This window comes from Eucalyptus grandis, chromosome 3 (assembly GCF_016545825.1).
Source record: "Eucalyptus grandis isolate ANBG69807.140 chromosome 3, ASM1654582v1, whole genome shotgun sequence".
NCBI lineage: Eukaryota > Viridiplantae > Streptophyta > Magnoliopsida > Myrtales > Myrtaceae > Eucalyptus > Eucalyptus grandis.
In genome coordinates, this window is record NC_052614.1 from 44,091,160 (window position 1) to 44,115,956 (window position 24,797).

Genomic DNA, 24,797 nt, shown 5'->3' on the forward strand with positions numbered 1-24,797 from the left:
CAATCAATTATATGGTACAAGAAAAAATGTCTGAAATTGCAATCTCTAGTATGACAATTACCAGGTAAATCCCGAACTTATGGTTTTATCTTGGCAATTAAGAGCAAGTTCTTCTTCCGATTGTTTTATAAAATCGAGAATAAGGTAAACATTGCCTAGAAATGCCAATTCAGGCCCCACCGGTTAAGTTCAAATGCACTTGGTATTCAATGGGGCACACCATTAACAGGACATTTGTTGTCAGTTGCTACCACCGCAGAATGCTCATCAAGTGCTTTAACTATCCTAAGCCACTGTCACATCAACAGTTTGGGAAGAAAGAGAATATGATAAAAGAAAATGAGGAGAAGACTACTTGCTGATATATCTACTTAAGACGTGACATCTTATCATTAGATTATGGAATGAGGACAACATACGCTACATTGTATGTAGCATAGTCCTCATATGGTTTTGCATATCACTTTTGCCTGGCTCGAGCCTGCCCAAGATCTAAGAATTGTACATATAGAAATGTGGAAAAATTACAAGAAGGCCTATTTTGTCGACATTTGCCGAACAGTGTCAACAAAGCTTTCGATCGATGTGAAAATATGCAAAGGACATGATTGGCCCTTTGTTGATTTGTGGACCAAAAACACAACTGACAAGAAATAAACAGTAGGAATATTATAGACATTTGTGCACCACCATGTAAAAGATGTTGACATCTAAGTATTGTCAACAGGTCAAACCTACATCCTTACCATTTCGAGGTTAAAGATCTTTGATAGTTAGAGGACTTGATCCTTATACCAAAAACAGTCAAATTCTGCATTCATTCGTCCTATTCAAATATATAAGTTAGGTTCACTCCATTTCATTATTATTTAGGTGTCATTTCATGAATAAGTCAAAATTTGAATTTTCGATTGACTTTCAGGTCAATTTAAGAAAGTAAACTCTTTATTGAAAACCAAAGAGAAATATGTGTATGACAATCTTTAATCTTCTATGAAAATTATGGACCGCGAAAAATTAAATAATAAATAATTATAAATTATTGTGGAGTATATTCTTTTAAGAATTTGTAATTCACAACCAAATTGTTATTCTCACAATAACCCAAAGATTCTTATGCTAGCATAACCCAAAACAAAAATATCATAACAATGGGTTTTCACCATTCCATCATTGCATATAGGTTAAGGAGTTTCAATTTCAAATTTCATGCATAGTCAAAGGATGACTTTTTGATAAAATCGAGAAATTTGACCTTTGATAGAAAAATCATCATTTGCAGGTCAATTTAAAGGACAAGAAAATACTTTCAAATCTACTTTGGCTTTTGACGGATTTGGTGCAGAATGTTTTGATTAACTAGAAAATTTTGAAATTAGGTGAACTTGATAAGACAAATTCAGGGTAAAAGGTTTCAATCAAAAAAGGCATGAAAGTATTAAGAGGCAAAGTATATTCTTTCCTAGTGTTTGATCTCACTAGATTAGGCGATCAAGTACATTGGGGTAATTTCATCAACTTCGTTGAGTAATCGAGTTCATCTAATCAGTTTGATGAGCCTGTGAATGATTTTGTGAGCAAATACTATAGGAAAGTAAATAGATTACCTTACATTACAAATGTACATGCATAAGTTACTTATGTAAATAGGATAAAAAGGAAAAGATATCGTGGAATAATTTCAAAATCACATTCTTTTACCTACTATATAAATTTGATTGTAGGATCGGCAACATATGGCTTTCAACATAAACTGATTACAAAGATGAATGCGAGCACACCATTTGAAAGAGAAATGTTAAATGGGAACCGAAACACTACCTTATAGATTTTTCCATCTGATTGTTTGGACAAGGTCATCTTAAGCATTTGAATTGTATGATTTTGTTGGGCTAATTTCACATGTTGTAAAAGTTTCAACTAGTAAATAAAAACGTGGTTTAATATTTAAGTATTATAATGTTTTACCCCATTTGTAAGTTACACTTTTCTCAAATACTAAAGCATGAAAAATATATAATTAGGATGCAAATGAGAATTCTGAAAAGCTTTGAGTTCAAGACCTACTACTCAAATATCACATGACACTGTCAATTATGGCTCAAAGTTTTAGCGTCTCTCCTTCAATGAAGATGCCACATCATTTATCTCTACTATATAGAGTTTTGGCATCTATCTTCCCGAAAATCCTCTAGAAACAACTAGAAGAACCTTTTTCCAAGGAGAGAGATTTCGGGGATCTCAAGGCAACGTTCAGGATAATCATAAGGGAACTTGTCTGTCTTGTGAGCCAAGAGGAGCAACACCTGAGTGATGAGCTCACCCCCTCTTCTCAGTCGCTTGGCATGGTGATACACATGACAGTTGTATGCTGCATGACACAGCATCTCCACCCAGATGCTGCTGATGAGCTCCCACTTGTTGTCCATCGTCCTCAGGTCGGCCACGAGCTTCTGCACCTCCGACAACACGTGCCAGTCAGGATGGTTACTCATCGCCTTACTCGGTGCCACAGAAAGGGTGACATCTCCATCCACCGACGATAGTGTGCTAATTGCTTCTTTATGGTCTCGATAACTCAAGAAAAGCGTCAGTGTTTGACGAGCGTACTCCAGCGTGATGTTGGCGGTGGGGAGGGACAGCATGTGAGGATGCAGAGCAAATAGGTACATCATGTACTCCGATAAGAATTTGCTTCCTTCATAAGCATCGGATTTTTCGATTTCCAATGGTTGCAGGATCTCCGTTGCAATGTGCCAGACAATGATGCTTTTAGCAAATTTCGCCTCAATGCTAGCGCTCAATGCTTGTTTCTCTTGGACGCCGTGAATCTCGAGTGTCCACTTGCCTCTTTCGATGAATGGCCCGCAGTCTCTTTTCTCCTCTAGCTTCCGCAACTTTTGCAGTACCAACGATCTGAGGTACAATGGCATGGGCTGGTGGGAGTGTAACCAATACCAACTGAAGATCTCCCGCTTACCTAACCAATCAAGTACTGCGCGCACCGCCTTCCACTTACCAAACCAATGGAGTACCGCATGGACGGCATTTCGCTTTTCTTGGAATGAGAAGCAGTGTTTTAACAAATTGAGCTGCCCTATTGACCTCGACCATCTTTGCTTCCTCATGCACCGATTAGCCAGAAACGGGAGGAGCCTTGAGAAGAGCGGCATCCCAAGGTTCTTACCCATCTCCACCACTGCCCAATCTGAAAATGCCAACGTCGTAATCTGATAAAGCTCGAGACATGTGAATGCCATCAGCAACGCATAGGTGTAGGTGATGTACATATCGATCAAGAAGGCGTTCTTGAAGATCACGGCGAATCTACACAAGGCAGACACCAAGCAGAAGAAGCCAATAGAGCAGCCTATGACGCCGCGTTTCGTGTACAGAATGGGCGCTTTAGTGTAGAGCGCATCGAACATGAAGTTCAGCTCAATCTCGTTCACGGTGAAAGCGCGGTTGGCAGGGTAACTGTCCCTGTCGATGGACATCCAATCGCGGGATACGAACACAGGGTGGTACGGCCAGTTCATGAGGTGGGGCTTCAGACAGTCGAACCGAAAGTAGGCCTTCAAGATGTCCTTTGCGGAGTCAAACTTCTTGTCCTCGGGGAACAGTTCGAGCTGAGGACTGCTTTCCCTTACTTCCTTGGTTACTTGGGATAGTACTCGGCGTTCACAATTGAGTTCTCGTCGTACACGGATTTGAGAGCCCACACCCACAATGCCGCCTTTATGAATCCGGTAATGAACAGGGGGATGTACAGCCGTGAGACTGGGGACGAGCTGTCCCAACAGCGAATGAGAATACGAACCACGAAGACAACTGTAACCCCGATGTTCAGAATCTGTCTCAATCCCAGCCGGTTATCATCCACCGAATAGGCCGTTATGCCGTCTGGGTACCCAAGTTGCATCAGAAGCAACGGGGCAAACAGCCCTTCCAACTCCACCTCGTAACCCGGATCTTTAGTATCATCGATGCGGACCACAGTAAGCTTACCCATCGCAATTTTTGCAACATAAGAAAGGAGCAAATAGGAAGCCCAGACGATGGATCTAGCAAAATTTGACGTCATATATTTCCGACGAATGCCTAATATTGTGAGAAAAATCTCGCAGCCAAGGCTTGCAGTGACCAAGAAATGAATCCCCCAGTTCTCCCACATATATTTTAGCAGCGGCAACACCGTGTTGATAATTGAGGAAATCCAACTGATCAAACTCATGGTGGCTTCGTTCAGGAGTGCTCACTAGACATCAATGCAAATGCAGAATGAGGAAAATTTTTACGTTTCTTCTTAAGAAATAATACTAGGAGCTTGCAAAAAACTGCATGATTGCATCCATTATTGAGTACATCAATTCTCTCGATCTGTTAAGAGTTTCGCACAACTGAAACTATGAATATGCAAATTGTTTATCCTACAAGTTAATCTCTCCATGTTCATCTCTCTTTCCATTCCTAGAGTTTTTGGCTGTATATATATTAGGGGTGTGCATGGTCCGGGCGGGCGGTTCCCGACCTAGAACTGGGAACCGCCCGCTAAGGACCAGTTCCGAAAAATTGGAACCGGGATCCACCCGTTTGTTGCATGGATCCACCCGGGAACCGGACCGTCGGTCCAGTCCGGTTCCCGGGTGGATCCATGGAACCGATCTTGACGCGAAACAATTTTGGTTTTCAACATAGAACGGTCGGGTCTATGAGTTGGGAAGGAGGGGAGGAGGTCTATGGTTGGGTTTTCAACATAGAACGGTCGCAAAACAATTTTCCACGGCTGTGGCAAGTGGCGGCCAATGCGAGGGGGCGATAGTAGCGGTGGAGGAGCAGCAGTGGTGGCGTTGACGCTTGGGGAGGAATCGAAATGGCGAAAGGATTAGGAGGAACCGAAGAAGAGACAAAGAGAGAGAGAGAGAGAGAGAACCGAAGACGAAGGGAATGAGAAAATGAGATCTAATATAGGGTTTCTTTTAGTAATTTTTTTTTTAATATTAAAAAGGTTCCGGTCTAGTCCGAGTGGGCGGATCTGCCCATGGAACCGGGAACCGGACCGGTTCCCTCAAGAACCGCCAGTTCCGAGCAGTTTCGGTCTGGTTCTGAGCGGTCCGGGCAGTTATCGGGTATTTTGCACACCCCTAATATATATTGCTTTTGTTACACATCCTTTTTTTTTTCTTTCATTCATGTTTTATTTCAGATTGTTGGAGAAAACCTCCTTGCGTGTTTTGAAACTGACAAAACATTTCCATCAGTTTAGTCTGAAGACTTACAGACTCTTTCGTCAAAGTCTCAAAACCGCCAGACCACCAGACTCAAGATTCAAAGTCTATCCTCATTGACAGTTTCTAGACTGTCGAAGAAGACTTATCCAAGATTGAGTATTTCTTTGAGGATTTGATTCTATCGACTAAAGAAGATCTTTTGGCTGGATATAGTATTTTGGAATCTATTATTTGTCTTGAAATTAATTCGGGTAATTTAGATCCATTGATTGGTGAAGCAAACTTGCAAGGTTTTATTTATGGAAACCTAGATCCTAATTGTATGGGCGAGCATGATTGGTGGGCTATCGTCATGTTTTTTTAATAACTCGAAATCTCTCTAATTGATTATGTCCAACAGGTAGATTGGAAGAGCTCATTTGGAAAGTGCCAATGGTTATGAAGGTATGGAGGGGTATATAAGGAAGATGTTCTAGTTATTCGAGAGGGTGCACGATAGATAAATTCCAAAGTTTGAAATTCCTTGTTCCTTGCCAATTCAATTGTTGAGCGTAAACTTGTACTCAAAATAGAGTTTATACATTTGTGAGACCTTGATGAAGTGTAGCAGAGTCTCTACACTGTGGAATCAAGGATGTGATACTGTAACGACTCTTTTGATTCATAGTGAAATCCAGCTGGTGGGCTGTCAGTGCGGAAGAGTGAACGTAGGCTTGGATTAAGCCAAACTACTATAAACCTTGTGTTCTTATTCTCTTCCCTAAACTCTTTTACTTTACTTGTAACTTTATTTAATTGTTAGAGTCTTGTTTCTATTTCAAAGTCTACCATTAAACAGACTTAGATTAAAAGTAAAGTTTTACACTATTCTTCTCAAAAGTTTGTTTTCGCACCTATTCACCCCCTCTAGGTGCTCGTACTAGCATTCACACGGATGTGCTCAGCTAGATCTTAATTATCTAGCAAAGTGGCCCTCTACTCGCATCACAAGATGTGAAGAAGCTTAGGGACAAATTTGTGCCATTAGCCGTCCACCTTCTTATGAGTCTCCCTTAATATTTCAGAATAATAAAATATATCTACTTGCTCCAATTGGCTAACGTGAATGTTTTCTAAAAATTATAGAAGTGAAATGATCAATTGAAAATTTGTGCCACTAATGAATGCTAGAGCACTTGTAGCGTCATTTTCTCAAAATTCTTTAAAAGTGGATTCTCCACAAATTTTCTTTGATTGCGGCTTTTAAGGTCTTCTGCCTCTATTTTTCATATATTGGCTTTTTAAAGTATTTTATAAATAGATTTAAGGAAAAAAAAAAAAGGAAAAAAGGTGGAGGAGAGGTGCAAGTGGAGTATTTAATAGAGGCGAGAAGGTTTGAGGATGGGTAAGGTATTTTCCTACCATTGAAACTTAGGTAACAGTTCTAGGTCTTTGGAACACCTTAGAATTTGGAACTTGTCAGTGCCATGGGTTCTAGGTACCTTATACTAACTTGTGCTTTTCCATATTGTTTCATTGAAAAAAAAAAAATTTGTCATTGTTATTATTATTTACACATTGGGCATTCAAATATAACATATAAATGGGTTACATGTTAAATCCATGTTCTTATCTAATATTAACATATCACTAAAAGGTCAATAGCATAATAATAATAATAATAATAATAATAAAATCAATTTCCATCTATCATTTAAATCCATGAGTTGAGATGCACCTATCATTTAAATCTTGAGTTGAGACGAAACCTAACACCGTCTACTGAGAACATAAACTCAAAACATGCATGCGCACACTCTCATAGAGAGAGAGAGAGAGAGAGAGAGAGAGAGAGAGAGAGAGAGATTTTTTTTCAAATGACTTATGAAATTTTGCTCATTTAACTGTGCAAAAGAAAAAGTCATGCAACTTTTTTTTAAGACATGCAAAATAAGTACACATTTATTTACTCAACAAATATTACAAAGGTACCCTATAAAAGCTATGGGACGTAGGGGAAAAAGTACCAAAAAGGCTTAAACTTATTGTACTTGTACTAATTTAGTCCTAAACATTTCAATTGTACCAATTTAATCCTAAATATTTTCACATTGATACTAATTCAATCCATTCAGCCAATTTTGATAAGGCGACGGGAAGTGAACTCCAATCGGTGGTCAAATGCTAACATGGACATTGGCCGATGGTCGAACGTTGACGTGACAATTTTTAAATAATTTTTTTTATTTTATTTTCCTTTTCTTTTCTTAGTTCTTCCTTCTTGGACTATCCTCATGAAGTTGCCTCACTCGTGGCCTTGGGTGAGGGTCGCAACCCTCATCGACAGCCAGCAAGGGCTTTGTGAGGACAATCCATGGAGGAAGAAGAGGAAAAAGAAAAGGAAAAGGAAAAAAAAAGAAAAATTAATAAAATTAATAAAATTAAAAATTATTTAAAAATTGTCACGTCGGTATCCGCCACCAGTTGGTGTCAACATCGGCGCTGGTTGACCAAAGTTGGTCGAATAGATTGAATTGATACTAATATGAAAAGATTTATATCTAAATTGATCTAATTGAAAAGTTATAATTGAATTGATACCAATCTAATAGGTTGATGACTTTTTTGGTACTTTGCCCAGATGTAGAGTATAGGATGGTGTGAACCCAAACCCTTAAAACTATCTTACAATCATTTCTTCCAAAGTTTTGGAACTAGACAACAGTTGTTCTATAGGATCCATAGATTTTACGGATTCTGCTATACAACCTATTATTTAGTCTTGAAAGAAATTCTTTATAATTTTGGGTCCACTTCATGAATCAAGGCTCTTTTAGGGTGCGTTTGTTAACGATTCTATTCTCGAGAGTAGATTTTAATTAGAAATAATTCTTTTTTATTTTGTTCCCGGGAACTGATTCTAAGCATTTTAAGCCGTTTGATAACTATCCAAAATTTTTGATTAAACAGAATTGTGTGTGGTACCGTGGTGATTAATTCTATTCCAAATCAATTTCTTTTAATTTTTAAATAATTTTTTTACTTTTTTTCCTTTTTCTCCTATTCTTCTTTTTCTTCTTCTAGTGGCCAGTTGTTGGACCGGCGACCGGCCAAACGAGGGCCGACGACCTCACCGAAGCGTCGCCGGCCCTCGGCCGGCCGAGCCTCGTTGGCGGCGGGCGAGGCTCATCTAGCCCCGCCAAGGCTTGGTCTCACTAGATTTGGCAAGGCCGAGCATTGCCCGGTGGCCGGCCCGGCCTCGCCTGCCCGGCGAGGCTGCGCCCGGCCACCGGCGGGGTTGGGTGAGCCTTGCCGGTGGCCGGGCGAGCCTCGCCGGGCTGGGTGAGCCTTGCTTGGCCACTAGCGGGGCTGGGCGTCGCCGAGCTTGCCCAGCCACGGTGAGGCTTGGCCTTGCCGGTGGCCAACGAGCCTCGCGAATCTGGTGGGGCCGAGCCTCGCCGGTGGTTGGGCTTGCCTCCGAGCTCGCCGAACCCGCGACGGCGATTGGCGGGGGCAGCCGGCGGCGGTGGACGGCGAGATAGTGGCGGGTGGTAGTGGATGGTGGTCTTGAAATGGCCAAGGGAAGAAAAGAGTTGTTGGTTTTGATTCTCAAATTTGTTTTACAAATAAGAATCAATTTTTTTTTTTTTTTAATTCTTGATTCTACTCCCAATCCACTCCCGGAACAAATTTTTTACCAAATGCGATTCTAGACCCAAACTGATTCGGGAATAAAAATCAAAATTTTGTCATGTTTGGATGATTACTAAACAGGGCCTTACTTTTCTAATTTTTGGAGTTCTGTTACTTTTAGGCTCCATGAAATGATTGAAAATATGTTTCACACAATGAGAGGGCCACATGTCAACTTCTCAGTGGCCTCATACTATGTTTACAAAAATACTTGAGAGTATTAGAGTAGATGACTTTAGGGACAATTACTCTAAGGTTGGATTTTTGAAGATTTAAGTAGAGGAGGTTTCATGACTCCCAAAATAATACTTGTATTCTTATCACATTTCACTTCTTGCAGATTTCTTTAAAGTCATACACATAGAAAAAGATTGCTTTCAATAGCATGTTTGCTAAACATTTTCAGACATAGGAAGCTATAAAGGTCAAAATTGACAGGTTGTGAAGAAAGGAAGAAGAATCATAATTTCTTCGTTCCTTCGCCAGTTGGAAGATGAACAGGGAAGACAACTAAACATGTGCTGCAGCTTGTATAGGGTATTGTTAAGTGTACTAACCACTAAATTAAAGTACGATAATCACTTGCTGAAACATCCAAAGTGTGGAGAGCGTACAAACCTTTTACCCTAAAAATGATATGGGTTAGTAAGCCAAATAAGTAAATGCAAGCTAACGAAAGCAACAGGAAAGCAGGAGGTGCAATGCAAGACCAGCGCCACCACACCTGAACGTGAGGGCTGAATGAATCCCAGAAGTATTATTCAGAAGACGGCGACGCCTACATTGGAAAAATTGTAGAAACTGAAGCACAGGAAAAGAACAGAGAGATTTGTCCTAAGAAACATTGTTAAGGAAACGAGTACTGGAAATATGTGCTTTGCTTTCTTCGCCAGAGGAGCACTTGTGTCTCAACACTTGACAGCAACGATTTCCGTGGAACCTCCAATTATTAAGTAGGAAAAAGAAAGGTATGGGAATGATAAGGACAAAAAGAGAATGGAATAAAACGCGACGATGGGCATTTGATTATTTGCTTGCAACTTTCGTCTAAGGCTCTTTTTCTCTTTTGTCTGGTTGGCTTATTGAGTACATAACCATATGTGAAGCTTCGCCATCTATCTTTAAGGTCACATGTGTTTTTCGTTCTATCCTGCATTCTTTGCTCTCGGATTAGGCAAATGATAGGCTACCTCTAACACTAACCTCGGGGCTTGACGAAATTGCACAGAAAATTTAAGTCCGCTTTGTTTCCCCAAAAAAAAAAAAAAAAAAAAAATCAACATGACTGGTAAAAAATATTTCACATGGAAATTATTTTCAAGAAAAATAGTTTGATTTCTTTCAATCAGTAGGATTTTTCAAATGAGCTAAAAATTATTATCGGAAGGTTGGTGTTGACAAACTCAGGAATTGTTTTTAAGACAAATAAACCTAGGTATGGTGCGCGATCTCGAGACCATGGCGGCAAGCCTGGGGAACTCAAGCTTTGTACCTAGTGTCCCGGTGCCTAGACCTAGAACCCATGCCCTGGACTCAAGATCCTAGGATGGCCCCAGATGCTCAAGTCTCGCCCCTGGTGTCCAGAGCCTAGGTTCTTGGGTCCAAAGTCCATGTTTCTGGGCGCCGATTAGCGCACTGGGATCTCAGGTGAGGCCCCGCGCTTCCGGTAAGCCGGGGCTTTGTTTTCGCCCTGTTTGGAGCATGTCAGGGCCAAAGCTCACGACCGTCCGACTCAATAGCTCCAGCCCCGACCGACCATTGTTAGGCTGCTCTGCTCGTCATTTATCGCCCGTTGTGAGCCCCAGCGTGGTCTCGAGCTCCGGTCAGCTCGAGTTATTCCCACTTAGTCAGCATACTCCGAGCATTCGACGAAATGCTCGGGTGAGTTCTACTTTCTGTCCAGCCCTTCTGGCCGGAGTCGAGCCGTCTGCGCTCAGCTGTGCCTTGTCAAGGTGTGCTTGTAGCGCCGGCTCTCCCGGGCGCCGGCCGGTCGGCTGGTTCGACCTACGCACCCCGTCCTCCCTCCGTCATCCCCGAACAGAGCAAGCACAAGGGGAGTTGTCTCGGTTATCCGTTAGAACCGCCGCAGCCACGCCTGCGGCCGCCGCCTCGAGGTGCCCGAACGCACTTTGGCTGGCCGCCCAAGCCCGCGAAGTCCCGTTATGCCGTCGGCCGGGCGGAGATGAGCGACGACGCTCGGCATCTTCGTCTCCGCCGCGACGGTGAAGCCGTCGAGAGGGGATGGTGAGTCGGGTCGGCTCGCGGATCCGGCCGACCCTCCCCGGTATCGGGCTAGGGTTTTGCTTTGATGGGCCAGATTTGGGTTGGCTCAAGATGTAGGCTGGGCTTTTCTTTTAAGTGAAAGTGGGCTTTGTCTTCTTTTAAAATGGGTGTGGAGTATTGTTTTTAAAAAGGGTTCTGGGCCGGGTCCACGTTTCAGGCCCAGTTGGCGATCTGGGTAGATTCCAACCCGAGGATCCGACCCGGATCCTTTTTGTAATATAATGTTATTTAAAATAAAAATATATGTTTTAAAATATTAAAAAATCAAAAATCAAAAATATTTTTTTAAATCAGGAAAGAGACTTAAAATTAGTTTTTGAGGAGTTTTTTTTTTTTCCCAAAAATGCATGAAAAATCAAATAGAAATCAAACTTCAGGATTTAAACAAAGATTAAATGTCGAAAAGGTATTAGTTAATTAACTAGTAATCAAGTCTTTGATCTAATTTCTTTGATTGAGCAAGATCTAATTTCTTTGATTGAGCAGGGTTTTTATTTCTCTAAATCAATTAGTGACAACTTCTAAATAAAAATGATTTGCAAGTAAAAAACTCAAGTCATAAGTTGCAAATTATAAGTTGCAAATTAGTGAGTTTGGTAGAACTTGGATAAACCCTAAGCTTTGTGAGTCATTAGCCTCCACACACCCACACACAGGGCTTCAAGAGGTTGCAACATTAATAAGAAAATTCGTGAAAATATAAGGAGGAAAGGTATGTTCTTTTCTTGATATGTGATCCAACTAGTTGATCAACTACTTTTGGGTGATCTCATGAATTCATCAAGTAATCAAGTTTATTTAATCAATTTGATGAGTCAGTTAACAATGTTGTGACCAATTCCATGGGAAACCAAATAGGTTATTTACACATTACAAGTGTACATGCATAAGCTGCTCATATAAATAGGATAAAAAAGGAAAAGCCATTGAGGAATAATTTCAAAATCACATTCTTTTACAAACTACACAAGTTTGATTACAGGATCAACATCATATGATTTTAAGATGAATGCATGCATGCCATTTGAGTGAGAAATGCTAAATGTGTATGAAACACTACCTTGTAGGATTTGCGTCTAATTGATTGGATAATGTCACCTTGAGTGTCTGAATTGTTGTTGGGTTAATTTCGTATGTTGGATAAACAAGTAAATAAATGCATAGTTTAATATTTATAAGCTTTACCCCTTTTGTAGACTAGATTTTTGTCTAACTAGAAGTAGAACCACCTTTTTCCGAGGAGAGAGATTTCGGGGATTTTGAGGCAACGTTGAGGATTTTCAAAGGGGAAGTTCTCAGTCTTGTGAGCCAAGAGGAGCCACACATGAGTGACGAGCTCACCTCCTCTTCTCAGTCGCTTGGCATGGCGAGACACTCGACAGTTGTATGCTGCATAACACAGCATCTCTACCCAGATGCTGCTGATGATCTCCCACTGGTTTTCCATCGTCCTCAGGTCGGCCACGAGCTTCTGCACCTCCAGCAACACGTCCCAGTCATCAGTGATCCACGTCTCCTCACTTGGTTCGATGGGGTGTAGGATCTCTCCATCCAGCGAGGACAGTGTGTTGATTGCGTCTTCATGGTCTCGGTACCTCAAGAAAGGCCTCAGCGTGCGAGAAGCGTGCTCCAATGTCATGTTGGCAGTGGGAAGGGACAAGATGTGAGGATGCAGGGTGAGGAGATACATCATATACTCCGATAGGAATTTACTTCCTCCATAAGCATCGGATTTTTCGATATCCAATTTTTGCAGGATATCAGTGGCGATGTGCCAGATAATGATGCTCCTAGCAAATTTTGCCTCGATGCTACTGCTTAGTGCTTGTTTCTCATTGATGCCGTGAATCTCGATTGTCCACTTGCCTCTTTCGTTGAATGGCCTGTAATTTCTTTTCTCCTCAAGCTCCGCCATCTTTCGTAGTACCAGCGCCCTGAGGCACAAGGGCAAGGGCCGGCGGGAGGGTTTCCAATGCCAACTGAAGATCTCCCGCTTACCAAACCAATCAAGTACCACACGGACGGGCTTTGGCTTTTCTCTGTCTGGGCGGCAGTGTTCTAACAAATTGAGCTGCCCTATTGACCTCGACCATCTTTTCTTCCTCATGCACCGATCAGCAAAAAACGGGAGGAGCCTTGAGAAGAGTGGCATCCCAAGGTGCCTACCCATGTACACCACCGCCCAATCTGAAAATGCCAACGTTGTGATCTGATAAAGCTCGAGACCTGTGACTGCCATCAGTAACGCATAGGTATAGGTGATGGACATATCGATCAAGAAGGCATTCTTGAAGATCATGGCGAGTCCACACATGGCAGACATCAAGCAGAAGAAGCCGATAAAGCAGCCTATAAGGCCGAGTTTCGCGTACAGAATGGGCGCTTTAGTGTAGAGTGCGTCGAACATGAAGTTCAGCTCGATTTCGTTCACGGTGAAAGCTCGGTTGGGGGGGTAACTGTCGATGGACATCCAATCGCGGGATATGAACACAGGGTGGTACGGCCAGTTCCTGAGGTGGGGTTTCAGACAGTCGAACCGAAAGTAGGCCTTCAAGATGTCCTTCGCGGCGTCAAACTTCCTGTCCTTGGTTAAGATTTCGAGCTGAGCACCACTGCCTTCCCTGATTTCCTTGGTGGGTACTTTGGGAAAGTACTCGGTATTCACAAATGAGTTCTCGTCATACACGGATTTGAGAGCCCAGACCCACGACGCCGCCTTTATGAATCCGGCAATGAACAAGGGGACGTACAGCCGTGAGACTGGGGACGAGCCGTCCCAACAGCGAATGAGAATACGAACCACAAAGACAACTGTAGCCCCGATGTTCAGGATCTGTCTCAATCCCAGCTGGTCATCTTCCACCGCGTAGGCCGTAATACTGTCTGGGTACCCAAGTTGCATCAGAAGCAATGGGGCAAACAGCCCTTCCAACACCACGTCGTCACCTGGATTTTCTGGATCATCGATGCGGACAACAGTAAGCTTGCCCAGCGCAATTTTCGCAACATAAGAAAGGAGCAAATAGGAGGCCCAGATGATGGATCTAGCTAACTGCGACCTCATATATTTCCGGCGAATGCCTAATATTGTGAGAAAAATCTCGCAGCCAAGGCTTACGGTCACCAAGAAATGAATCCCCCAGTTCGTCCACAGATCTTTTAGTAGCGGCAACACCGTGTTGATTATTGAGCAAATCCAACTGATCAAACGCATGGTGGCTTCGTTCAGGTGTGCTCACTAGACATCAATGCAAATGCGGAGTCAGGAAAATTTTTACATTGCTTCTGAAGAATGATCACTAAGAGCTTCCACAAAACTGCATAAATGCATCCAGCATTGCATACATCAATTCTCTCAATCTGTCAGAATTTCGCACAACTGAAACTATGAATTTGCACATTGTTTATCCTACAAGTTAATCTCTCCATGTTCATCTCTCTCTCCATTCCTGGAGTTTTTGACTGTATCCTTTTGCGATCCTCGTATTTTTCTTTTTCTTTTTTTACACTTTTCTTTTTCTTTCTTTCGTTTTTTTTTTTTTCTGTGCTCAGCTAGTTCTTAATTATCTAGTGAAGTGGCCCTCTTCTCGCATCGTAAGATGTGAAGAAGCTTTGGGACAAATTTGTGCCGTTAGCCGTCCAGCTTCTTATGAGCCTCCCTTAATTTTGCAGAATAATAAACTACATATGCTCGCAGAGAGAGAGAGAGAGAGAGAGAGAGAGAGAGAGAGAGAGAGAGAGAGAGATGGATGGATGATTGCTTTTCAAATGAGGTTAGACATTGTTGATTATTGAGAGCTTTTGCACATTTAAATGGGCAAAATTTCATAAGAAAAAAGAGAAAGTCATGCAAATTATTTTTTGATCAGACAAGCAAAATAATTACACATTTATATACTGAGCAAATGTTACAAATGTACCCTACAAAAGCTATGGAATGTAGGGTATAGGATGGTATGACCCCAAACCCTCAAACCTACCTTACACTCATTTCTTCCAAAATTTTGGAACTGGAACCCATTATATTAGTGCTAATACCCATCTTGGAACCTACTTGACCATGGTTGTTTTATAGGGTCCATAGATTTCACGGGTTCTCCTATACACCCTATTATTTAGTCTTGAAAGAAATTCTTTATAATTTTGGGTCGACTTCATGAATCAAGTCTCTTTTACTTTTCTAATTTTTGGAGTTCTATTACTTTTAAGCTTCGTGAAAATGATGGAAAAAATGTTTCACACAATGAGAGGGCCACGTGTCAACTTCTCAGTGGCCTCATACTATCTTCACAAAAAAACTTATGTAGTATTAGAGTAGATGACTTTAGGTGCAATTGCTCTCCAGATGGATTTTTGAAGATTTAAGTAGAAGAATTTCATGACTCCCAAATTAATACTCGTAATCCTATCACATTGCACTTCTTGTTGATTTCTTAAAAGCCATTCACATAGAAAAAATTGCTTTCAATAGCATGTTTGCTAGACTTTTTCAGATATAGGAAGCTATAAATGTCAAAAGTGATAGGTTGTGAAGAAACAAAGAAGGGTCATAATTTCTTCAGGTAGCTCGTTCACCAGTTAGAAAATGAACATCGAAGACAACTAAACATGTGCTGTAACTTGTATAGAGTATGGTTAAGTGTACTGACCACTAAATTAAGGTACGATAATTACTTGCTGAAACATCCAAAGGTGCGGAGAGCGTACAAACCTTTTACCCTAAAAATGATATGGGTTAGTGACCCCAATAAGCAAATGCAAGCTAACTAAAGCAACAGGAAAGAAAGAAGTGCAATGCAGTGCAAGACTAGCGCCACCACACCTGAACGTGAGGGCTGATGAATCCCAGAAGTATTGTTCAGAAGACGCCGACGCCTACATTGGAAAAATCGGAGAAACTGAAGCACAGAAAAACAACAGAGAGATTTGTCCTAAAAAGCATTGTCAAGGAAACGAGGAATAGAAATATCTGCTTTGCTTTTTCGCTAGGAGAGCACTTCTGTCTCAACACTTGACAGCAACGACTTCTGTGGAACCTCCAATTATTAAGTAGGAAAAAGAAAGGCATGGGATATTACCCTTTTACCAAAAAAGAAAAAGAAAAAAAAGAAAGGCATGGGAATGATAAGGACAAAAAGAGAATGGAATAAAACGCGACGATGGGCATTTGATTATTTGCTTGCAGCTTTTGTCTAAGGCTCTTTTTTGTCTGGTTGGCTTATTGAGTACATAACCATGTCTAAAGCTCCGCCGTCTAACTTTAAGGTCACGCGTTTTTCGTTCTATCCTGCATTTTTTGCTCTCGGATTAGGCAAATGATAGGCTACTCTAACACTAACCTCGGGGCTTGGTGAAATTGCACGGAGAATTTAGGTCCGCTTCATTTCCCAAAAAAAAAAAAAAAAAAAAAAAAGAAAAAAAGAAAAAAAAGAAAATCAACATGATTGGTAAAAAATATTTCATAAGGAAATTATTTCTAGAAAAATAGTTTGATTGCTTTCATTCAGTAGGATTTTTCAAATGAGCTAAAAATTATTATCGGAAGGTTGGTGTTGACAAACTCAGGAATTGTTTTAAAGACAAATAAACCTAGGTATGGTGCGCGATCTCGAGACCATGGCGGCAAGCCTGGGAAACTCAAGCTTTGTACCTAGAATGCCGGTGCCCAGACCCAGAACCCGAGCCCTGGACTCAAGATCCTAGGATGGCCCCAGATGCTCAAGTCTCGCCCCTGGTGTCCAAAGTCCATGCTTCTGGGCGCCGATTAGCGCACTGGGAACTCAGGTGAGGCCCCGCGCGTCCTAGGTTCACAAGCTGGAGTGTCCGATCTGTCCTCAAGGTTTCGAATTTTTACGAAATAGTGATGATCCTATAAATGGTGGAGGTCAAGCTAGTTCCTTGAAAATGAATACCAATCTTTTAAAAGCACAAATCATTTTTCGAATTTGAATACAGATTTTTATTATTCATGAAAATAATTTTTGTTGATTCATTTTTAAGGCGATGCCAAAATGATAGGAAAAAAAGGAGGAGATACTTTCCAACTACTAGTTTTCCACAAAATAAATCTGTTATTCGTATTTAAAAATTTTACTTGGAGGCCTCCTATAAGAACTTATAGAATCCACTAAATTTAGAAAACTATGATGAGGTGGAATAATTATAAAAATTTTAAATCCTAGTAGATAAAACCAAATGTTTTGCGTAATTTGGTATACTTAAATGAAGTAATGAATAACGCTAAGTTTACTAAAGGTTTTACTAAAATGACATTTAATCAAGTACTTAAGGCGAAGAATATTTCCTCATGTTTCCTTCAATGCCTCTTTGTAGCCTTTTCGACGGAAGAGCTCCGTCCACCGTTTGAAATTGCTTCTTTTTTTTTTTTTTTTTTGGGTTATGTTTTACTTTTTGATAGGATAGCATTGCTTTGTTTGGAAGATGGAGAGGAGAAGAAAAATGACGTGGCAGAAGAAAATTTAAAATTTCCCACCAATTCACTCTCACATGATAATTTAAGTTTATCAAAAATTTCTACACCTACCTCTCATTTTCTCCCCCTCCCCAGTCTCATTTAAGGTAATCTATAATAAGAACATAAGAAATTATAGATTTGATCAAGCATATGCGCCTGAAATTCTTGTAAAAACAAATGAAGAAATTATGAGATCATAGATTTGATCTATAAAAGGAAATAATGAAGGATGATGCTAGCATAACGGCATTTTAAACAGAATTTCTACAACGTTGTAGACACAACATATTTCCTTCCAAACAAGTTCTCTTAAAGAAATTTGTGGTAGTGAGAGGGCTGTTACTTTCACTACAGGACATAGATGGTCATCTATATTTCATAATAACGAATTATTATAATAGTACACATGTATCTTTGCAACAATAGGCTACTGTATCATATTGATAGACCTCTCAGTGAAGCTTTAGTAGCGAAGTTGTCAACCTAAGATGTCTTATAACTTGGTTTTGTGGTTACTAAAGTTGACTATTTGTGGAAAATTATCCAAAAATTCTTAAACTTATTGTATAATCCCAATTCAGTTCTAAACTTTCTTATTTATCCAACAAATGTTTTCTGATCTTCCAATGTAGTCCATCTGATTTACATTGGCTAAAAATTGCTAACATGATAGTTTTAGTCACCGCATTGCCACCTACCCTATGCATCACAACTAACAATTTGACATGGACCACCGTATTTTTTTGGTTTAAATTTTCTATTTTATTTTTTATTTTGACTTTTCTTTTCTTTTCTTCTTTCTTCTTTCTTTTACTGTTATCTTCAACCTTAGGATAAACATTGAAACCCAGATCTGGACTTGGGATTTTCTTATTTAAAATTCTATTAACAAATTTTCCTGCTCCTTGTTTTTTGTTGCTTTTCCTTGTTGATGTGGGCATGGCCAGTTTGGATTTAGGCACTACTTCTTGGTTCCACCTCCACCAGCAGCGTCAAAGACTTGATTTCCACCTTATAGCCAACAACCCGAATTCGAAGATCACCACGCGGTCAACGACAACTACAACTATTGCGCAAAATGAGCGATCGAACAATAAAATAGACAGAAGAAAGAAATAAATTGGACATTAGGTTTACGTGGTTTGGTTGTAAAGACCCACGTCAACGGGGAGAGCAGCAACGAATTTTACTATAGATCATGCGATACAATGAGATTACACCCTTGAGTCACTCAAACACTCTCTCGGTATTTCCCAAACCCCAATTACACCCAATAACGTACGCAATGTTTAGCCTTAAAATTTCATCAGCGTGCAAAACGGCGTCGTTTTTTTGTCTAACTAGCCATTTGGCCATATTTTAGCTAGAGTGGTATTTAAGTGTTTCACTTTACTCCGAAACTAGCATTTTGTATTTTTTCGAAATTTTGGCACTTAAGTGTCCATCCGTGTCAAGTTTTGGCACTTGGACTGTTCTTCTACTGAAATTTGATCTCTGACAAAAATATTATCATTTGCAGGCCAGTTTAAAGGACAAGAAAATACTTTCAGATTTGTTTGACGGATTGGACGCATATTGTTTTGATTAACTAGAAAACTTGTGAAATTAGGAGAACTTGGTTGGACTAACTAAAGGTAAAAGGACTTGATTAGAAAGGGCGTGAAAGTATGAGGAGGAAAAGTATATTATTTTCTTAATGTCTGATCTGAATAGATTAGGTGATCAAATAGATTTGGGTGATTTCACGAACTTTATCAAGTAATTGAGCTCATCTAATGAGTATGATGAGCCTGTCAACGATTTTGTGAGCAATACCATAAGAAGGCATATGGATTATCACACATTGCAAATGTACGCATAAGCTACTTATCTAAATAGGATAAAAAGGAAAAGATATTATGGAATAATTTCAGAATCACATTATTTACAAACTACATAAATTTATTGCAGGATCAAGGGTATATGGTTTTTTTTTTACATAAATTGATTACAAAGACGAATGCAAGTACGCCATTTAAATGAGAAATGCAAAATATATCCGAAACACTACCTTGCAGATTTTTGCTTCTGACCAATTGGACTTGTTCACCTCTAGTTTCGTATAATTTTGTGGGATTAATTTCACATGTTAAAAGTTTAAACTAATAAGCAATGACCCAGTATTACCGATTAAAGATTATAATGCTCTACTCCATTTGTAGGTTAGATTTTTACCTAATACTAAAGCATGGGAAGATTTGAAATGTAACTTGAGAGTCTGAAAAGATATGAGCCTAAGTCCTTCTACTTGGATATCATGTGACTCCGCCAACTGTGGCTTAAAGTTGTAGCATCTCTCTTCCGACCGTGCCTGAGGATGCCACATCATTTAGCTCCGTCATAAAAAGTTTTGGCATCTCTTCCCGAAAATCCTCTGGATGCAACTAGAAGAACCTTCTTCCAAGGAGGGAGATTTCGGGGATCTTAAGGCAAGCCTCAGGATTTTCATAAGGGAACTTGTCGGTCTTGTGAGCCAAGAGGAGCCACACAAGAGTGATGAGCTCGCCTCCTCTTCTTAGTCGCCTGGCATGGTGATACACTGGACACTTATATGCTGCATAACACAGCATCTCCACCCAGATGCTGCTGATGATCTCCCACTTGTTGCTTATTGTCCTCAGGTCGGCCACAAGCTTCTGCACCTCCAACAGCATGTGCCAGTCACGAGTGATCCTCGTCGCATTACTTGGTTCCACGAAGAGTGGGATGACATCTTCATCCACCGACGATAGCATGCTAATTGCTTCTTTATAGTCTCGGTACCTTAAGAAAAGCCGGAGTGTGCAACAAGCGTGCTCCAGTGTGATGTCGGTGGTGGGGAGGGACAATATCTGAGGATGCAGAGCAAGGAGGTATATCAGGTACTCAGATAGCAATTTGCTTCCTCTGAAAGCGTCGGATTTTTCGATTTCCAGTGAGTGCAGGGTTTCTGTTGCGATGTGCCAGATAATGATGCTCTTAGTAAATTTTGCGGCGATGCTACTGCTCAGTCCTTGTTTCTCCTGGATGCCGTAAATCTCAAGCGTCCACTTGCCTTTTTCCTTGAAGGGCAGGTATTTTCTTTTCTCCTCTAGCTCCGCCATCTTTCGTATTACCAGCGCCCTGAGGCATCCGGGCATGGGCTGGCGGGAGTGTAACCAATGACAACTGGAGATCTCCTTTTTACTAAACCAATCAAGTACCTTGCGGATGGGCTTTGGCCTTTCTTTGTATGACAGGCAGTGCTCTAACAAATTGAGCTGCCCTAGCGATCTTGACCATCTTTTCTTCTTCATGCATCGATCAGCCAGAGGCGGGAGGAGCCTTAAGAGGAGCGGCGTCCCAAGGTTCATAACCATCATCACCACTGCCCAATCCGAAAATGCCAACGTAGTGATCTGATAAAGCTCGAGACCTGTGACTGCCAACAGTAACGCATACGTATAGGTGATGTACATATCGATCAAGAAGGCGTTCCTGAAGATCACTGCGAATCCACACAAGGCTGACACCAAGCAGAAGAAGCCGAAGAAGCGGGCTATGAGGCCACGTTTTGTATACAGAATGGGCGCTTTAGTGTAGAGCACGTCGAACATGAAGTTCAGCTCGATCTCATTCAGGGTGAAAGCGCTGTTGGCAGGGTAACTGTCGATGGACATCCAATCACGGGATATGAACACGGGGTGGTACGGCCAGTTCACGAGGTGGGGCTTCAGACAGTCGAATCGAAAGTAGGCCTTCAAGATGTCCTTAGCGGAGTCGAACTTCTTGTCCAAGGGGAACAATCTGAGCGGAACACTCGTTTCCATCTCGGCGGCTGCTTCAGGTAAGTCCTCGGCATTCACAAAGGCGTCCTTGGCGGCTAGTTTGGGTATGTTCTCGGCGTTCACAATTGAGTTATCATCATACACGGATTTGAGAGCCCAGACCCACAACGCCGACTTTGTCAACCCGGCGATGAAGAAGGGCAAGTACAGCCTTGAGACCGGGGACGAGCTGTCCCAACAGCGAATGATAATACGAACCACGAGGACAATTGCAGCCCCGATGTTCAGAATCTGTCTCAATCCCAGCCGGTTATCTTCCACCGCATAGGCCGTTATGCCGTCTGGGTACCCAAGTTGCATCAAAAGCACTGGGGCAAACAGCGCTTGCAACTCCACGTCGTAACTCGGATTTTCAGGATCAACGATGTGGACATCAGTGAGCTTGCCCAGCGCAATTTTCACAATGAAAGAAAGGAGCAAATAGGAGGCCCAGATGATGAATCTCACAGCTAAATTCAAAGTCATATATTTTCGACGTATGCCTAATATTGTGAGAAAAATCTCGCAGGTAATGCTTGCGGTGACCAAGAAATGAATCCCCCAATCGGCCCACAGATCTTTTAGCAGCGGCAACACTGTGTTGATTATCGAGGAAATCCAACTGATCAAACTCATGGTGGCTTCGTGCAGATGTGCTCACTGGACATCGATGCAAATGCAGAGTGAGGAAAATTTTTACCTTGCTTCTGAAGAATAATTACTAAGAACTTGCACAAAACTGCATAATTGCATAGATTATTTATCTCGATCCGTCAGAATTTCGCACAACTGAAACTATGAATGTGCAAACTTATATTCTACAAGTTATCGCATAAAAAGGAAGATTTTAAATGCGATTAAAGTTCGTCACCTAACATGCTGCGCATCTCTCTTTCCTTCCCTAGAGTTGTTGACTGTATATCCTTTTGCGATCCTTGTATTATTTTTTTTTATTTATTTTTCTGTTACACCTTTATTTTTTTGTCAGTTAGATATTAGCTATTTAGGAAAGTGGCACTCTTCTCGCATCATGAGATATTAGGTACAAATTTTTACCGTTAGCGGTCCACCTTCTTATGAGTCTTCGCTAATTTTTCAGAATAATAAACTACATATACACGCTCCAATTAAGTTATTTGGGAAAACAAATTGTAGTTCAAAGACAAATGTTTTCTAAAAGTTATAGCACTAAAATGGTTGATTGAAAATTTATGTCATTAAAATGAGTGTTACAAAAAAGTTATGATACTTTTGATGTCTTTTCTTCAAATTCTTTAAAGGTGATTCAATACGAATTCTTTTAATGCAGCTTTTTTCTACCTCTATTTTTTATATATTAGCTGTTCAAAGTATTTTCAAAATAGATTTAAGAAGGAAAAAAACTAGGAAAAAAGGTGGAGGAGAGGTGTTATAGGCGTATTTAGTAGAGGTGAGAAGGTTTGGGATGGGTAAGGTATTTTCCCTGCAATAGAACCTTAGGCAGGTGTTTCAACTACCTTGTGGGTTCTTGAAACAGCTTAAACCCTAGAACCTGTCAACGACATGGGTTCTTGGGTACCTTATGATATACTATACCGTACCTTTTCATATAGTTTCATTAAAAAAAATGCCATTGTTATTGGTTTTTACAAATTGAACATTAAAACATAACATATAAATGGATTACATGTTAAATTCATGTTCATATCTAATATCAACAAACATGGATAACATACAAAAAATAAACATTGAAAAATCAACTTCTGCCTATCATTTAAATCCATGAGTTGAGATGAAACCTATCACCATTTATTGAGAACATAAACCCAATGCACGCACGCACGCACTCTCACACGGAGAGAGAGAGAGGGGAAAAAGAGAAGGTCATGCAATTTTTTTTTGGTCAGACATGCAAGTTAATTACACATTTATTTACTTAGAAAATATTACAAAGGTACCTAATAAAAGCTACGGGTGTAGGGTACAAGATGGTATGACCCCAAACCCTTAAATATAGCTTACATTCATTTGTTCTAAAATTTTGGAACTTGAACCCACTTTACGAGTTCTAATACCCACTTCGGAACCTACTCGACCATGCTTGTTCTATAGCATCCATAGATTTCATAGATTTCATGTGTTCTCTTGTACACCCTATTATTTCATCTTGAAAGAAACTCTTGGTAATTTTGAGTCGACTTCATGAACCAAGGCTTTTCTTCTTTTCAATTTTTGGGAGTTGTATCACTTTTAGGCTTCGTGAAAATGATATAAAGGATGTTTCACGCAGTGAGAGGGCCACATGTCAACTTCTCATCGGCCTTGTCCTATGTTCACAAAAATACTTATATAGAATTAGAGTAGATGACTTTTGGTGTGATTGCTCTCAGGTTGGATTTTCTAAGTTTTAAGTAGAAGAGTTTTCATGACTCCCAAAATAATTTCTATAATCCTCTCACATTGCACTTCGTGCAGATTTCTTAAATCCCATTTACATAGGAAAGAATGCATTCAATAACATGTTTGCTATACCTTTTCAGACATAGCAATCTTTAAATGTCAAATTTCACTGGTTGTGAAGGAAGGAGGAAGGGTCTTAATTTCACTCGGTAGTTCTTTTACCATTTGGAAAATGAACATCCAAGACAGCTAAACATGTGCTGTAACTTGTATAGAATATGGTTAAGTGTACTAAACAGCAAATTAAAGTACGATAATCACTTGCCAAAACATCCAAAGCGTGGAGAGTGTACAAACCCTTTACCCTAAAGATAATACGGGTTAGTAAGCACAATAAGCAAATGCAAGCTAGCTACAGTAACAGGAAAGGAATAGGTGCAATGCAATGCAAGACTAACACCCACCACCAAACCTGAATTGGACGGCTAATGAATCCCAGAAGTATTATTCAGAAGATGCCAGCAGCGACACCGGAAAAATTGCGGAAACTGAAGTACAGAAAAGCAATAGAGAGATTTGTCCCAAGAATCATTGTTAGGGAACGAGGGTTAGGGATATTAGCTTTACTTTCTTAGCTGGCAGATAACTTGTGTCTCAACACTTTACAGCAATGAACTTCTGTTTTCTTCAATTATTAAGTAAGAAAAAGAAAGGCATGGGATTAATAAATACAAAAAGAGAATGGGAATTTGATTATTTGCTTGCAACTTCAGTTTGAGGCTCTTTTTCTCTTTTATTTGGTTGGCCTAATGAGTACGTAATCATGTCTAAAGCTTCGCCATCTATCTTTAAAATCACACGTGAATTTCATTCTATCCTGTATTTTTAGCTCTTTATATAGGCAAATGATAGGGTACTTAACCTTGGGTCTTA

General features: G+C 40.5%; 3 protein-coding genes across 3 annotated transcripts; all 3 read right to left on the minus strand.

Moving 5' to 3' along the window:
- Positions 1–2,201: 2,201 nt before the first annotated feature.
- Positions 2,202–3,539, minus strand: LOC104439146. Its single transcript, XM_010052257.2, has one exon. The coding sequence runs from the start codon at positions 3,537–3,539 to the stop codon at positions 2,202–2,204; it is 1,338 nt and encodes a 445-aa protein (XP_010050559.2).
- Positions 3,540–12,399: 8,860 nt separating this feature from the next.
- LOC104439145 lies at positions 12,400–14,250 on the minus strand. The gene has a single exon (XM_010052256.2). The coding sequence runs from the start codon at positions 14,248–14,250 to the stop codon at positions 12,400–12,402; it is 1,851 nt and encodes a 616-aa protein (XP_010050558.2).
- Positions 14,251–20,084: 5,834 nt separating this feature from the next.
- LOC104439144 lies at positions 20,085–22,121 on the minus strand. The gene has a single exon (XM_010052255.3). The coding sequence runs from the start codon at positions 22,119–22,121 to the stop codon at positions 20,085–20,087; it is 2,037 nt and encodes a 678-aa protein (XP_010050557.1).
- Positions 22,122–24,797: the final 2,676 nt, after the last annotated feature.

Coding starts and splice junctions, on each gene's coding strand:
- LOC104439146 (XM_010052257.2), bottom strand. CDS start 3,539: ATGAACTGGCCGTACCACCCTGTGTTCGTATCCCGCGATTGGATGTCC.
- LOC104439145 (XM_010052256.2), bottom strand. CDS start 14,250: ATGAGGTCGCAGTTAGCTAGATCCATCATCTGGGCCTCCTATTTGCTC.
- LOC104439144 (XM_010052255.3), bottom strand. CDS start 22,121: ATGAGTTTGATCAGTTGGATTTCCTCGATAATCAACACAGTGTTGCCG.